Below are 17,476 nucleotides of genomic sequence, written 5' to 3' on the forward strand. Positions count from 1 at the left end.
TTGAAATTTACAAATAGACCTAAAAAATTGAATCGAACCGAATGATTAACAAACCCAATTACACTAGACTAATAAAGATATTATAATGATGAACATGTTTGAGTCAAATAACAATCTAAAAGCACTTGATCAAGACGAAGCTTTAGTGGACTCAGTGAAGTTATTTAAGTTTGATTTAATTAGCTAATCAAAATTAATTAGATATAATCATCTATTTATTGAAATTATAACTAAAATTTACAAGTAGCATGAATCGCATCAAACAATTAAGACCTCTAATTACACTAGATTAGTTTGCCTGCTCATTTAAATGTTTTACCAAGTGTAATAATAAATGTTGCACTTATACAAGGGAGCTAAATTCGTTGGGCCTGTGCTAAGCACGGGCATATTATATCTAATATTAACAAAGTTAACAATCCAATAATACAAGAGGCACTGCAGTGGTGCATTTGCATCATAATAAGAAGACCATGACACGGTTGCCTACTTCGACCACATAGAGTAGCTCCAGCAGCAAATGAGTGAAAGACAGTGAAATTCGGAAAAGTCAAGACGAGATTGCAAAAAAGACTCTTCAACCAGGAAGAGACCGCCTTTTGCAATCCTCAAATGCCAACGAGACCAAGTACTATTGCTGCAGCTATTGCTTACCTTATCATAAAGTATCGCGTAATTTGAGCTGCTTATGTTCCTGGAGTAGCAGCACGAATCATCGTTATAATTATATACTTGTTGCGTACTTCCAAGTCCTTTGACTAGTAACTGGCCCTTTACAATCATATAGCCCTGCACGTTCTGCAAATTATTAACAGAGCTGACTGAGGATCCATACTTGGAACCCTTTACCCTCTTGTCCTCTAATCCCAATGTCAAGTTTGATATCGAGGCATAGCTTTGGTTTCCTTGATCTACATTGTCAGTACACCACTGGAACGGATACTTTTTGAAGGACTCAAGCGAGTGAACAGAAGAAGATGGCGTTATGGCATCAACAATATCATTGAATTCTATTATCTGATCCACTATTTTCAAGTTCCCTTCATTTCCCATTACCATATAGTGTAGACTTTGAGACGAATTAGTAGTGATAGTTCCATAAGATGACTTTACCATTCCAGTCAATGAGATAGATTTGCTATCATTCGTGATAAAGGATCCATCAAGACCAGTAAAATTGGTCAGCATGGATAAAGAAAGGGGCGATCAACTGTATTTCAACTACTTCCCTTCCGTTTTCATACCTTTTCCATCCAACCAAAGATGCAAATTTGCATCAACTTACCACACGTTCAGAGTATCCGCAACTCCAAATGAAATCTTATGATTACTTCCATCTAAAATCATTCCTAACAACGGGGTAATTTCAATGTCATAAGAAGGAAGGTCAAACGAGCCAATTCCACTAATCAGTCTCCAAAAGAGGGGATTAGCACCACCAGTAAAAGGCCAAACTACACTAACTACCATTTCATCCAAACTAACCACCACCTTCCTAAAAGCTCCATTCCCCGTGATAGTAAGATTATTCGAACTTATATACTCATTAGGTGGATTCCCATACCAAGACTCATCATTCTCATGAAATGAAACACAAACTTCCAATACAGCCCTATACACTTTTGGGGGAATCTTGAAATCCTTTGACGGTACATCTGTTGAATTTTCAATCTCAAACCACAACCCATCATTCAAATGCATATTTCTTGAAATGGGGACAGTCAAATCAACCCCAGAATCAAATTCACCCAATTTCAGTTCAGCAGGATAAAAATGAACAAAAATTTCCATTGGTACACACCAGTATACAGAGGCGAATTCAGGATTTGAAGATAGAGACACTAAGAGTGACTCAAGGGTAAGGCTAGGAGTGACACAAGGGTAACATTAGCAAAGCCTGCTTAGGCCTCCAAAAGTTTGAGGCCCAATAAATTTTAATAGTGAATTTATTATTTTATTTCACTTAAACCAATATTGAACATTATAATTAAAAAAAAATAAAAGAAGAACAATCTACTTTTTTTTTTTTAATGAAGAATAGAATAGAACTTTGAATAAACAACTCAAATCTTCATATTAATAAATAAAGTTTACATCAACATCCAACGTGATGTATTGCAAACAAATGTCCAACCTTTTACTCACCACAAAAATTGACATACAATTAAATGCGAAAAATTATGACGAAATTATAAGATTATAGAATGCCAATTATTTAGTACTAATATAACAAAAAATAGATTATCCATTCATATTTGACACCGACGCGTTTTCATATTCTGAAAACGATGAATGAAAGCATTGTTACTTATATTTACAAAAATATCCTTCTCAATGTAACAAACTAAACAATCATTTAAAAATTCATCGCTAATACTACTACGCAGTTCGTTCTTGATATACTTCATGGATGAGAATGCTCTCTCTACCGTTGCAGTAGCGATAGGCAAGGGCGGACCCATATGCACACGGTAACTTTTTTTAAAAAAGTCGTATATATATATATATATATATATATATGTAGTTGATAAAATGAATATATATTTAATTGTGCACCCTACCACACAGTAGTTGTTGTGGGTGCACTGGTCGAACGCGCCAACTAGTTGCGCAGTCGCGCGAGATCGATTACCCCGGCGAAGGCAATATTTTTTAACTTTAAATTCAGCCCTTTCTCTTAAAAAAAAATTAAAAAATTGCTTTTATTAAAACTCATTTTTGCCACCTCGTCTGGCCCCACCCCCTTTTTTAATTTAACCACCCTTTATTTGTCATCCGGTCCCATTCCTTTCTTAATTGAATTTAAAAACAAATAAAAGCCCTAGTTGTTGTAAAAAGTTAAGAACAAAAGAACAATATAAAGAGGAAGACAAAAAGAATATAAGACAAGAGGAACAATATAAGATTACTTTCTTTCTTTCAAGTGTATTCAACAATATTCTCAACACCACTATTTATAGGATTACATTGAGGAATACCAAAGGGTGTCGTATACATTACATTAAACCTTGAGAATTACTACTCATTAAGGAGGAAATAAATCTAGGAGTTATGTTCATCCATTTGGCTATATTATCAACAACATTACTACCAATAAATGATGAAATTAATCTAGGAGTTATGGTCATCCATTTGACCACATTATCAACAACATTACTATTCATAAAGGAGAGAACTAACCAAGGAGTTATGGTCATCCATTTAACCACTAAAATGATTTACAACACTTCCTCTTGGATGACCATTGATAAATAATATGCCTCGTTAAAACCTTACTAAGAAAAAACCCTGTGGAAAAAAAATCTTAGTGAAGGACAAAAGAGTACACATCTCTTGTAATATGCTTTATTTGATTCCTCGTTAAAAATCTTGCCAGGAAAACCCATTGGGATAAAATCTCGGCCAAGGGAAAAAGAGTGCAGCGCGTAGTTTACTCCCCCTATTGCAAACATCATTTAATTTCTTGGAGACGACGCATTCCAATCTTGGATACCAACTTTTCAAATGTTGAGGTTGGTAATGCTTTAGTGAACATATCCATGAAATTATCAACTGAGCGAATTTGTTGAACATTTATTTCACCTTTCTTCTCAAGATCATGAGTGAAAAAGAATTTTGGTGAAATGTGTTTTGTTTTGTCTCCTTTAATGTATCTCCTTTCAACTGAACTATAGATGCAACATTNAAGAGTACACATATCTTGTAATACGCTTTATTTGATTCCTCGTTAAAAATCTTGCCAGGAAAACCCATTGGGATAAAATCTTGGCCAAGGGAAAAAGAGTGCAGCGCGTAGTTTTCCCCCTCCCCCTATTGCAAACATCATTTAATTTCTTGGAGACGACGCATTCCAATCTTGGATACCAACTTTTCAAATGTTGAGGTTGGTAATGCTTTAGTGAACATATCCACGAAATTATCAACTGAGCGAATTTGTTGAACATTTATTTCACCTTTCTTCTCAAGATCATGAGTGAAAAAGAATTTTGGTGAAATGTGTTTTGTTTTGTCTCCTTTAATGTATCTCCCTTCAACTGAACTATAGATGCAACATTGTCTTCGTTCAATGCAGTTGGAATATCCCTTTTCATAGGAAAACCACACATTTCTTGAATATGTTGAGTCATTGATCTCAACCAAACACACTCCCGACTTGCTTCATGGATGGCTATTATTTCTGCATTGTTTGAAGAAGTAGTAGCTAATGTTTGTTTCATTGAATGCCAAGATATAGTTGTGCCTCCATATGTAAATAAATTGCTTGTCTGAGATCGAACTTTATGTGAATCAGACAAATATCCAGCATCTGCATAACCAATTAATTCTGACTTGGATTTATTAGAATAAAATAATCTCATATCAATGGTTCCCTGAAGATATCTGAATATATGTTTGACTCCATTCCAATGTCTCTTTGCTGGGGACGAGCTGAATCTTGCCAATAAACTTACTGCAAAACAGATATCTGGTCGAGTATTATTGGCAATATACATTAGCTCCCCAATAGCACTAAGATATGGAGTTTCATCGCCAATAAGCTCTTCTTCATTTTCTTGAGGTCGAAATGGATCTTTATGTATGTCAAGCGATCTCACAACCATCGGGGTACTCAATGGATGTGATTTATCCATGTAAAATCACTTTAAAACCTTTTCTGTGTATGTTGATGATGGACAAATATTCCATTTTTCAAATGCTCAATCTGTAGGCCAAGATAAAATTTTGTTTTACCAAGATCTTTCATTTCAAATTCTTTCATTAAACATTCAACAACTTATGAAAGCTCTCTAGGAGTGCCAATGATATTTAAATCATCAACATACACAATTATTATAACAAAATCAGATCCAGACCTTTTTATAAAAACACAAGGACAAATAAGGTCATTTTTGTACCCTTTCTTTAGCAAAAATTGACTAAGACGATTGTACTACATCCGTCCTGATTGTTTTAATCCATATAAGGATTTCTGAAGTCTTATCGAACAATTTTCTTGCGAATTTTTATATGCTTCAGGAACTTTAATGAAAATATCGTGGTCTAATGAGCCATATAAATATCGTGGTCCATTAGACGCATTTCAAGCTTTTCATGATCTGCTAGATTTATTAGATACCCGAAGGTAATTGCATCCACCACAAGAGAATATGTCTCCACATAATCAATGTCAGGCCTTTACGGAAAACCTTGTGCCATAAGTCATGCTTTATATCTTACGACTTCACCTTTTTCATTTTGTTTTCGCACAAAAACCCATTTGTACCCCACTGGCTTGAGACATTCATGCATTCGGATTAGTGGTCCAAAAACTTCACGTTTTTCAAGTAAAGTCAATTCCGCTTAAATTGTCTCCTTCCATTTTGACCAATCATTTCTCTGTCTACATTCATTGACATATTTTGGTTCAAAATCCTCACATTGTTGCATTATTTCAACAATAACATCATAAGCAAAAATATTGTTCACCTCAATATTATTTTGATTCCACCTTTTTCTTGTCGAGACATAACTTATTGAGATTTCTTCATTCTTATTATTTTCAGTTATTTGGACCTTCTCTGTGGTCTTGTCATTTGTTATGTCTTGGAGCTCTTCTTGAGCAATTTCCTCCATGATATGATCTTTATGATCATTTGTTCCTTTTCTTTTTTGAGGATTTTTATCCTTTGAACCAATTGGTGTACCACGTTTTAAACGTGATTTAGACTCATTTGCTTTAACAATTGGTCCTACTGGGACATCAAATCGAACTGGAGCATTTGCAGCTGGAATATAAGATTTAGTAACCCTTGGAAGGTTAGTAAATGCATCTGGCAATTGATTTGCAACATTTTGCAAATAAATCATCTTTTTAAATGAGATAGGGATAATAAATTCCAATCTATCTCTTTTTCCAACTGCTTATGTTCTCCTCCTAATGTTGGGTAAACTGATTCATCAAAATGACAATTAACAAATCTTGTCGTAAATATATCTCCTGTCATAGGTTCCAAATATTTGATAATAGAAGGAATTCATACCCAACACACACCCCCAACATTCTTTGGGGACCCATCTTTATGCGTAGGGGTGGGGCAATTGGAACGTATACCACACACCCAAAAATTCTAAGATGGGAAATATTTTGCTCATGACCAAACACCAACTGTAATGGAGAGAATTCATGATAACTAGTTGGTCTTATGCGCACCAATGCTGTTGCATGCAAAATGGCATGCCCCCATATTGAAACATGCAACTTTGTCCTCATTAACAATGGTCTAGCTATCAATTGGAGACACTTAATCAAAGATTCAGCTAGACCATTTTGAGTGTGAACATGAGCAACTGGATGTTCAATTATTATCCCGATGGACAAACAATAATCATTCAAGGCCTGCGAGGTAAACTCACTAGCATTATCAAGACGAATTGTCTTTATTGCATAATTTGGAAATTGTGCTCTTAATCTTATTATTTAAGCCAACAACCTCGCAAAAGCCATATTGTGAGTTGATAATAAGAACACATGTATCCATCTTGTAGATGCATCTATCAAGACCATATAATATTTAAATGGCCAACATGGAGGGTGAATTGGCCCGCATATATCACCCTGTATACGTTCCAAAAATGCAGGGGATTGAATCCCAACCTTAGTTGTTGATGGTTTAATGACCAACTTTCCTTGAGAACAAGCTACACAAGAGAATTTCTTTGATTGAAGAATCTTGTATCGATAAAGTACTTAGAATAGATCTGTTTTGATAGATCCGTTTTGGCTTTCCCATTCCATAGATCTTCTCTGAAGAACGAAATGGATTGAATTTTCTGATTCTTCAAAGTATGCCCATGTGAATTCTCAATAATTTTGCGCATCATATTATAACCGGGATGGCCTANAGTACTTACTTAGAATAGATCTGTTTTGATAGATCCGTTTTGGCTTTCCTATTCCATAGATCTTCTCTGAAGAACGAAATGGATTGAATTTTCTGATTCTTCAAAGTATGCCCATGTGAATTCTCAATAATTTTGTGCATCATATTATAACCGGGATTGCCTAACCGATCATACCAAACGATAAAATCATTAGGATTAGTAAACCCTTTGTTTACTATGGCATGTGATTCAACCATACTAATACTTGTATGGTACGATCCAGAAGAAAATGCGGGTAATTTTACATGCACATATTTTTGCCCCAATTTTACTGTAGTAATATAAAGGTACTCAACCTTTTCTTCATTGACAGTTTCAACATGATAGCCATTTTGGCGAATAACTTTGAAACTTAATAAGTTTCTTTGAGACTTACTATGATACAATGCATTTTAATATTTAATATTATTCCCTCAGGTAGTAGTAAGGCCGCTCTTCCAGAGCCCTCAATTAATTTTGCACTACCAGATATTATATGAACATAAGACTTTTTCATAATCAATCTAGAGAAATATTTCCTTTCTCTTAAAATAGTGTGAGTTGTAGCACTATCAAGAAGACACATATCTCCATTACTCATCTTGAACCGATTGAAGATCGGAGAATTTTATTTATCTTCATAAAATAAAAGTACATCATAAGAAATATGAAAAATCAACAATTTTTCAAGAAAATAAAACTACTTTTTTAAAATATAAAAACAACATAAGGAAAAACATAACAATTGAAAGCACATAAATAAAACAACATAATTATTTTCCCCAATCAAATGATCAAACATTAGTTTTGATCTCCAAAGAAGTCTTCAACTTCCAAATGAGTAATATCATCAAGGTAATCAAAATCATCATCTTTTAAAGCCAAATTTGCTTTAATATCGGCATCATTTTTATAAGTCAAGTGTGACTCCACCCGAGCATTAGAAGAAGATGCACCATTTTTATTTCCTTTTCTTTTCAAGGAATCTTGATAAAGCCTTACAAAATGCTCAGCTACTCGACATTCATTCTTCCAATGCCCTTTCATGACAACGATGACAATTGGCTCTTGAAATGATTTCTTTGTGAACCCATATTGTTCTCCATTTTATGGCGACCACCACCACGACGATTATTATATCGTCCTCTGCCATTGTCACGTCCACACACATTATTTTGGTCCTGATTTTTATTTTGTCTTCTTTCAGACTGGCCATGTGCTTCAACCTCGTTTGCTTCTAGTAACGGAGCAGTTCCCGTGGGATGGGCCTCATGGTTTTTCAATAAAAGAGTATTATGTTGCTCAACCACAAGAAGACATGAGATCAACTTAGAATATTTTTTGAATCCCCTTTCATGGTATTGCTGTTATAATACCAAATTTGAGGCATGAAAAGTTGTGAGAGTCTTTTCCAACATGTCCTCATCTTTTGTATCTTCCCCACATAATTTCAATTGGGAAGTAATTTTGTATACAACAGAATTATATTCACATATAGTTTTAAAATCTTGTAACCGCAAGTGAATCCATTCATAATGAGCTCTTGGCAATATCGTTACCTTAAGGTGGTCACACATTTCCTTCAAATCAATCCACAATTCAAGTGGATCTTTCACCGTAAGGTATTCAACCTTCAATCCTTCATCCAAATAATGACGAAGGAAAATCATTGCCTTTGCTTTGTCCTGACTCGACGCTGTATTACCATTGGTAATAGTGGCACCAAGACCTTTAGCGTCAAGGTGAATTTCAGCATCGAGTAACCATGACAAGTAATTATTTCCAGAAATGTCAAGTACCACGAACTCAAGCTTTGATAAATTCGACATGATAAAACTATCATAGAAAATAATTGAATTAGAGTAAAATAGACAATGAGTAAATAATTAAGTAGCAAAACTTTTTTTTTCATCAAAGTACAATTAGCATACAATCTAAATTAATGTTATGCCTCACAAATAACATAAATAACTTTTAGTAAAATTGTTAGATAAAATCTTTTCATTAAAAATTAATCAATAGTATAGATAATTCACTTTTTCAATTGAGAACATAAAACATTAGAATTTGTAGTCCATTCAAATTTTTTTGCACAATATAATGACCCTCATCTTCTCTTTGCAAAATCGATAAATGGTTAGCCTTTTTTCATTTTCATTCAATTATAAATAAAATATAAAGTAGAAAAAGTATAGCCACAATTTAATAATTTTAACATTAGATTATAAATGGATACCTCTCAAGAAATGTTGTTAAACCTTGAGACTTCGTGCTGATAACGTGTTGTAAAAATTAAGAACAAAAGAACCATATAAAGAATAAGACAAAAAGAATATAAGACAAGAGGAGCAATATAAAATCACTTTCTTTCTTTCATGTGTATTCAACATTATTCTCAACACTACTATTTATAGGATTACATTGACGAATACCAAAGGGTGTCATAAACATTACATTAAACCTTGAGAATTACTACCCATTAAGGAGGAAATAAACCTAGGAGTTATGGTCATCCATTTGGCCATATTATCATTATCATTACTACCATTAAAGGATGAAATTAATCTAGCAGTTATGGTCATCCATTTGACCGCATTATCAACAACCTTACAATTCTAAACAAAATATAAGACTAATTTTCCCTACCACAATTCTAAACAAAATATAAGACTGCTAGAAAATCTACAACTTACAAGTATTCTTCACTGCATAATTGAATTCTACTCCTATTATCTCTGCGTAAATTGGTAAGTTCTTCTTTATAAGCGTATTTGTTTTTGCAATAATTTGTTGTTGATTCTTGTGATTTGAGATGGATAGATTTTTGACGAAAAATAATGCTTCTCAACCAAGTGCTAGTTTTAGAGACAATAATTCGCGTTTTATAGATGAGTTTGATTTGCAGTCACTTAAACCGGATCCTGGAGAAAGAATATACATTGATAAATATAGCCCTAGAATACGAGATGAAGTGAGAAGACACTATATTCAACAAGGACCTTGTCAACCGGATATTAATGATAATGAATATTCTCAAACTAGATTCGGAACGAAAAATGCATCAATTTTGTAAGACATGGTTTAAGGGTTCATATTCTAGATGGTTGGAGTATAGTATGAAGAAAGATGATGTATTTTGCTTATGTTATTATTTATTTAAAAATGACTATGTAAAAGGAAATGGAGGTGATTTTTTCACGAAAATTGGTTTTAAGACTTGGAATCATAGTTTGGAATGATTCAATTTACATGTTGGTGAAGTAAATAGCGTCCACAATAGGTGTTTCAACAAGATGCTAGATTTTGAGAATCAATCTCAATCCATTCAAGTTGCTTTTCACAAGTAATCTGAGAAAACAAGAAGTGAGCATCGAATTCGTTTAGAGGCTTCTACTAATGTGGCAAAGTTCCTCTTGGAATTTGGATTGTCTTTTCAAGGTCATGATGAAAGCGAGTCTTCAAAAAATAAAGGTATTTTTTTAGGTCTTTTGGAATGGGTTGGAAAAATGCTTCTGGATATGAATAATGTTGTTTTAAAACATGCTCCAAAAAANNAGAATCAATCTCAATCCATTCAAGTTGCTTTTCACAAGTAATCTGAGAAAAACAAGAAGTGAGCATCGAATTCGTTTAGAGGCTTCTACTAATGTGGCAAGGTTCCTCTTGGAATTTGGATTGTCTTTTCAAGGTCATGATGAAAGCGAGTCTTCAAAAAATAAAGGTATTTTTTTAGGTCTTTTGGAATGGGTTGGAAAAATGCTTCTGGATATGAATAATGTTGTTTTAAAACATGCTCCAAAAAATGCTATGATGACTTCTCCAAAAATTCAAAAGGATATTGTGAGTTCTTGTGCACAAGAAATCGTGAAAGCTATAATTGCTAACTTGGATGGAGATTTTTTTGGAATATTAGTTGATGAATCTAAAGACATATCACACCATGAACAGATGGCCCTTTCTTTGATGTATATTAATAAAAAAGGCAAAATGAATGAGCGAGTTATTGCTATTGTTCGTGTTGGTGATACATCTGCACAATCATTGAAGGAAACACTATGTTGTTTGATTTTGAGACACTCTTTGAGTACATCTAAATACGTGGACAAGGCTATAATGGGGCTAGTAACATGTAGGGAAAAATGAATGGTCTTAAAGCTTTGATTTTGTAGGAACTCCATCCGCATAATGCATTCATTGTTTTGCTCACCAATTATAGTTGACACTTGTAGCTATTGCCAATTTTTTTACTTCTGGACAACTTCTTTGCTATTATTGCTAACGTGTTGAATGTGGTTGGATCATCATTTAAGCGTAGAGATCAACTTCGGGACCATCAAACAGAGACGTTGGAACAACTACTAGAAAGCGGTGAGGTTCAAATTGGAAAAAAGTTTGAATCAAGAACGAGGGATTCAAAGACCAGGTGACACTCGTTTGGGATCTCATTTTAAAACATTGGATAACTTTCTTATTTTATTTTCATCTATAGTTCATGTGCTTGATGCAACTAAATGTGAAGGTTCCAGCTCCAATGATAGATTGCAAGCATGAGCTTTCTTGAATATGATCAGTGAATTTGAATTTTTTTTCTTGATTCATTTGATGTTGAAAATATTGGTGATGTCAAATGAGTTGAGTGCGGCATTGCAGAGAAAGGAACAAGATATTGTTAATGCCATGATATTTCTTGACATTACTAAAAGAGACTGCNCTAAAAAGAGACTGCAATTGTTGAGAGATGACGGGTGGGAATCTTTGTTGAATGAAGTTTCATTATTTTGTGATAAACATGAAATTTTGGTACCTAAGATGGATGAATTTTATATTCCTGAAAATTCAAAGCATAAGTCTTGTAGTGTTACTTATTCACATCACTTACGTGTTGAGCTCTTTTATGCTATTATTGACTTGCAACTGCAAGAGCTTAATAATCGATTTGATGTTGTGAGTGGTAACTTACTTCTTGGTATGGCAAGTTTGAATCCGGTCAATGCTTTTGCTAATTTTGATAAGGAAAAAATAATGATATTGGCCAAACATTATCCAGATGAGTTTGGCTAACTGAAACTTCAAAATCTAAGTCACCAACTTGATACTTCCATAATACATATGCGACGTGATGATCCTAGATTTTCTGATTTGAAAGGAATTGGTGATTTGGCAGAAGCACTGGTTAATGCAAATCTCATAGAGACTTATTCTCTTGTGTACTTACTTGTGAAGTTGACCTTGATTATACATGTCGCTACTGCAATGGTAGAGAGAGCATTCTCATCCATGAAGTATATCAAGAACGAACAGCATAGTAGTAGTAGCAATGAATTTTTAAATGATTGTTTAGTTTATTACATTGAGAAGGATATTTTTGTAAATATAAGTAACAATGCTATCATTGATCGTTTTCAGAATATGAAAATGCGTCGGTTCAAATATGAATGGATGATCTATTTTTGTTATATTAGTACTAAATTATTGGTATTCGACAATCTTATACTATGGCCATAATTTTTCGCATTTAATTGTATGTCAATTTTTGTAGTGAATAAAAGGTTAGACATTTGTTTGCAATACATCGTGTTGGATGTTGATGTAAACTTTATTTATTAATATGAAGATTTGAGTTGTTTATTCAAAGTTCTATTCTATTCTTGATAAAAAGGTAGATTCTTCTTCTTTTATTTTTTTTAATTATAATGTTCAATATTGGTTTAAGTGAAATAAAATAATAAATTCACTATTAAAATTTATTGGGGCCTCAAACTTTTGGAGGCCTTAAGCAGGCTTTGCTAACGTTACCATTGTGTGACTCCTACCCTTACCCTTGAGTCACTCTTAGTAGCCCTCCCCCCCCCCCCCCCCCCCCCCCCCCCCCCCCCCCCCCACCCCCCCCAAACAAAANCAAGGTCAACTTCACAAGTAAGTACACAAGAGAATAAGTCTCTATGAGATTTGCATTAACCAGTGCTTCTGCCAAATCACCAATTCCTTTCAAATCAGAAAATATAGGATCACCACGTCGCATATGTATTATGAAAGTATAAAGTTGGTGACTTAGATTTTGAAGTTTTGGTTCGCCAAACTCATCTGGATAATGTTTGGCCAATATCATTATTTTTTCCTTCCCAAAATTAGCAAAAACATTGACCGGATTCAAGCTTGCCATACCAAGAAGCAAGTTACCACTCACAACATCAAATCGATTATTAAGCTCTTGCAATTGCAAGTCATTAGTAGCATAAAAGATCTCAACACGTAAGTGATGTGAATAAGTAACACTACAAGACTTACGCTTTGACTTTCCAGGAATATAAGATTCACCCATCTTAGGTATCAAAATTTCATGTTTATCACAAAATAATGAAACTTCATTCATCAAAGATTCCCACCCGTCATCTCTCAACAATTGCAGTCTCTTTTTAGTAATGTCAAGAAATATCATGGCATTAACAATATCTTGCTCCTTTCTCTGCAATGCTGCACTCAACTGATTTGACATCACCAATATTTTCAACATCAAATGAATCAAGAAAATAAATTCAAATTCATTGATCATATTCAAGAAAGCTCCTGCTTGCAATTTATCATTGGGGCTGGAACCTCCACATTTAATTGGATCAAGCACATGAACTATAGATGAAAATAACTCGCTCATTCGCTTTGCTTTTATTTTTATTAACATATTGTGATTCTGTCAGTCTCGTCCCTTCTCTTGGCTCTTCAAAATCAATCTTCACCGAACTTCATAAACCTTTTGCCCTAAGCAAATTTTCCATCAGATCTCTCCTGTGGTCATAGTGAGCAACAAAGCAAGGAATTTTTGCCAGTCTTATTTGCATTCATTCTCACAATGTTTGATCACTCGAAGATTCCGACTTCACTCCTTTTCTACAAGCCCAATGAGGGCTCTGATACCAATTGTAAATTTCTACCGCAGAGATAGCTGAAAAAAGTAACACAAACAATTGGGATATGTAGTGATCAATTTTAATGAGATTATGCTGACTAAATATATACTTACACTTAGCAAAAAGAGAGAAAATAGACCGCTAATAACTCTAAGTAGTTAAGATAAAACAAACGTCTAATGATCCACAAGAATATAGGACTTTAAGCAACAATCCTTGACCAAATTAAAGACTAACAAACCCAAAATCATGTCAAGTATTAGGTATGAACAAGGTTTAGTTTTGGGTAATTTTGTAGGTTTTGTGACTTCAAAAAAAGTTCTGGGGTGGAATTTTTGGGTAAAAATTCTTGCTGAGTGATGAGTTGGGATCTATAAAGAGAAGAAGTACTGTGGAGGGTTGTTGTGGAAAATAAGGGTAGCAAGAAATAAATTAAGAAAATGGAGGAGGAGGCAGCCTTCTGACCAACAATTACATACAATTGGAGTTAGTGAAAGCCCAAACTGTATAGTGTGTGGTCAAACAGAAACTACAAAAAACATATTTATGGAATGTAGCAAAGCCAACCAATTCTGGGTTGGAATAGGTCTAAACCAGTACATACAACACATATTAGACATGGACGAAGCCGAATGACTCCTTGTAATAAGGAAAATAAAAAAACCAAAGTGCCCCAAACGGTATGGAGTGGAAATTTGCTTTCCCCTTCTATATATGGAACATTTGGTTAAATAAAAATCATAACTACCACAATAATACAAAGATCCACATACCAACTAACCATCCTAAAAACAGAGTTATGGAATTTTATTACTTTGGATTCAACTCTGGAAATCGAAACAAAGATAACTTCAAACTACAATGAGAACCACCAGATAGTGGCTTCAAATTAAATATAGATGTGTCCTACAATTATGAGTCTAAGATAGGTAGTGCAGGTGGATGAAGCCGAATGGCTCCTTGCAATAAGGAAAATAAACAACCAAAGTGCCCCAAACGGTATGGAGTGGAAATTTTCTTTCCCCTTCTATATATGGAACATTTAGTTAAATAGAAATCATAACTACCACAACAATACAAAGATCAACATACAAACCAACCTTCCTAAAAACAGAGCTATGGAATTTTATTACTTAGGATTCAGCTCTAGAAAATGAAACAAAGATAAATCCAAATTATAATGGGAACCACCATATAGTGGCTTCAAATTAAATATAGATGGGTCCTACAATTATGAGTCTAAGATATGTAGTGCAGGTGGACTAGTAAGGGATAACAGGGGGAATTGAGTGAAAGGTTTCGCTGCAAAACTAAATGTTAACTCGATAACTCGACTCTTTATGTGGAACTTCAAGCACTCTTGATTGGGCTAAAGATGGCAATGCCATTACCCACCACAAGGATACAAATTAACACTGATTCAACAGAAGTCATTAAGGTAATAAAAAATGGCCACGACTCTTTTACTAACATTATATCTTAATGTAGGAAGCTACTCTAGCTGATGGGGAGCCCGCAGATCAGCCATAGTTGCAGGCAGCAAAACCAGTTGGCCGATATACTAACTAAAGAAGGAAGCAGACTTAAGATGGACATAAATTTTGTGGAATGGATAGTTCCACCCGTGTTTGCACTGAAAGCACTCGGAAAAGACATGGAAGGAACAACTTTTGATAAGCACATAGTGCCACCTCTTCTAACGGATGGTACTATTGATAATGTAGTAGCTAATCTAGATGTCTGTAATGTAGTAGACATACTAAATGTCTATAATATCTGAGGCAACTGGTCGTGTAACGATGCATATTATATATAAATAAATTATCTCTATTTAACAAAAAAAAAACTGAAAATTTTGAGTAAAGAACAAATTATTATGATGATGAAGTTATTTTCTGGTTTTATGCAACATAGAAGGTGGAATAATTAATATATGCATAAAATAACACATAAATCACTCATAACTAATTTCTACATTACTAATATTTCCATAACTTTAATCAGTTACCAAACAATCTCTTAAAAGATAATGATCGTTTGGTTCGCGCACTAAATTCCTCTTGGATTCCTTTGAACTAGCTTATTCTATTTAGAAGCTGGATAAAATTATATTGTACAAATTGGACGAGATAAGGTGAATATTCATGATTAAGTTGAGAATAAATTTTATACCTATTGGGTTAAGGATAAATTTGTATTGTCAATCAAATATAACCTGCCACTTTAACTAAGAGATACCTCATCTTATCCTGGGTATCACACTATTTAAAGATTATAATCTCTTATCCTCGTATCAAACCACTAAGGGGCTGTTTGGTAGCTAATAAAGAAGTCATTTAGTTATTAATTTTTGTATGAGTTATTTAATGTTTTTTAACTAGCTAGAAAATAAGTTCATGTATAAAATTAATACGACATTTAATTGGTAACCTAGAAATCCGATAACTAATATATGTATAAATTATGAGGAAATTATTATACTATTTTATGTAGAGTAAAAGATGAAATAATTAATACTCACATAATACAAATCATATTAATTAACTAATAATACTTGTATAACTAAAATGTTTTTGCTCACAATAGGAGTACATGGTAATTCGGCTTAATAATTTAATGTAATTTTCTTTAGTAGTTGTTGTTGTCACTTTTATAGTTATTATATTAGTAATTATTAGATAGCAGTAGAAACTGGAATCCATATAAGCATTTCAGAATGTACATCAAAGTATTAGCGAAAGAGACGAAACATTTCTGATACATTTAAAATTTGGTGCAACCATTGCAACATATCGTTACTATAAATGATATACAAACTCTAAAACGTAAAAGGATAAAGAATGATCATGGGTAAGTTTAATGAGGATCAAAAATAAAATTTTGAAACATTCAGCTCTAGTAAAAGAAGGATTTTTAGAAGTTTCTTAGCTTATTGAAGTGTAATTTATGAGACTTTATGTACCAGGTTATTGACTACAAGTTTCACTCTCTCTTGCATGTACCATTATTTTGAAAATCGAAAAGAAAAGTCAGAAAGCAGAACTAAGACTCACATTGATGTCGCGGTCAATTCAATTTAAATGGTAACAGAGAGATTGTAACACCCCGAAAATTTCCAAGCTAAGGCTCGAACAATGCTTTATTTACAAAAAAGTTGTATCGGGTGATTCTTAAATTTTGCTTAGGTGATTAGGTCAATTATTTAGTGTGTGAATGGATTTTGATATGAATTAAGATCACCAGAATCCCCTAGCACAAACTTGAGTGGAAAGCTTCCTTACCGAGTAAGTTTTGATGTAAGATTATACTTAGGTTAACTTCAAATGATCATATCTCTCAATACATAATGAACTAAGTGGTCTATAACCTATCAAATTAAAGTTCTATGAGTCCTCTTTGTAACACCATCAAGTTTGCCTCATTTCGAGTTTGAAGTAAAAAGTTGTGGTCGTTTTACCAGAGACTACCACAACAGAGTTTTCTGAAGCATCGAACTACGAAACCCTTCTACGGGTCATAGTGCTGTCAAGTCGTGGAAGAACTTCAGAGAGACAAATTTTGGGGTCCAATTCCTACATATCCATCCGCGGGTCATAGAACCTTCTATGGGTTGTAGTTTGGACCCATACTATGAGTTTTTGAGACTTAAAATTGAATAAAAATTCTATGGA

General features: G+C 33.7%; 5 protein-coding genes across 5 annotated transcripts; 1 reads left to right on the forward strand and 4 right to left on the reverse strand.

Annotated features, from left to right (window-relative positions):
* Positions 1 to 486: 486 nt before the first annotated feature.
* Positions 487 to 1,791, reverse strand: LOC125861326 (peptide-N4-(N-acetyl-beta-glucosaminyl)asparagine amidase A-like). Its single transcript, XM_049541246.1, has 2 exons — positions 1,286 to 1,791; positions 487 to 1,138 (listed from the first exon to the last, which is right to left on the reverse strand). Exons 1-2 carry the CDS (start codon positions 1,789 to 1,791, stop codon positions 487 to 489), a joined length of 1,158 nt encoding a protein of 385 aa, XP_049397203.1.
* Positions 1,792 to 3,944: 2,153 nt separating this feature from the next.
* On the reverse strand, positions 3,945 to 4,601 carry LOC125861327 (secreted RxLR effector protein 161-like). The gene has a single exon (XM_049541248.1). It carries the CDS (start codon positions 4,599 to 4,601, stop codon positions 3,945 to 3,947), a length of 657 nt encoding a protein of 218 aa, XP_049397205.1.
* Positions 4,602 to 7,943: 3,342 nt separating this feature from the next.
* Positions 7,944 to 8,729, reverse strand: LOC125861328 (uncharacterized). Its single transcript, XM_049541249.1, has 2 exons — positions 8,460 to 8,729; positions 7,944 to 8,264 (listed from the first exon to the last, which is right to left on the reverse strand). The coding sequence occupies exons 1-2, from the start codon at positions 8,727 to 8,729 to the stop codon at positions 7,944 to 7,946; spliced, it is 591 nt and encodes a 196-aa protein (XP_049397206.1).
* A 1,981-nt stretch (positions 8,730 to 10,710) lies between these two features.
* LOC125861329 (uncharacterized) lies at positions 10,711 to 11,961 on the forward strand. The gene is made up of 3 exons (XM_049541250.1): positions 10,711 to 11,022; positions 11,130 to 11,323; positions 11,472 to 11,961. The coding sequence occupies exons 1-3, from the start codon at positions 10,711 to 10,713 to the stop codon at positions 11,959 to 11,961; spliced, it is 996 nt and encodes a 331-aa protein (XP_049397207.1).
* Positions 11,962 to 11,981: 20 nt separating this feature from the next.
* On the reverse strand, positions 11,982 to 13,552 carry LOC125861330 (uncharacterized). The gene is made up of 2 exons (XM_049541251.1): positions 12,825 to 13,552; positions 11,982 to 12,069 (listed from the first exon to the last, which is right to left on the reverse strand). The coding sequence occupies exons 1-2, from the start codon at positions 13,550 to 13,552 to the stop codon at positions 11,982 to 11,984; spliced, it is 816 nt and encodes a 271-aa protein (XP_049397208.1).
* Between the last annotated feature and the right edge of the window lie 3,924 nt (positions 13,553 to 17,476).

Source organism: Solanum stenotomum, chromosome 4 (assembly GCF_019186545.1).
Source record: "Solanum stenotomum isolate F172 chromosome 4, ASM1918654v1, whole genome shotgun sequence".
Classification (NCBI taxonomy): domain Eukaryota; kingdom Viridiplantae; phylum Streptophyta; class Magnoliopsida; order Solanales; family Solanaceae; genus Solanum; species Solanum stenotomum.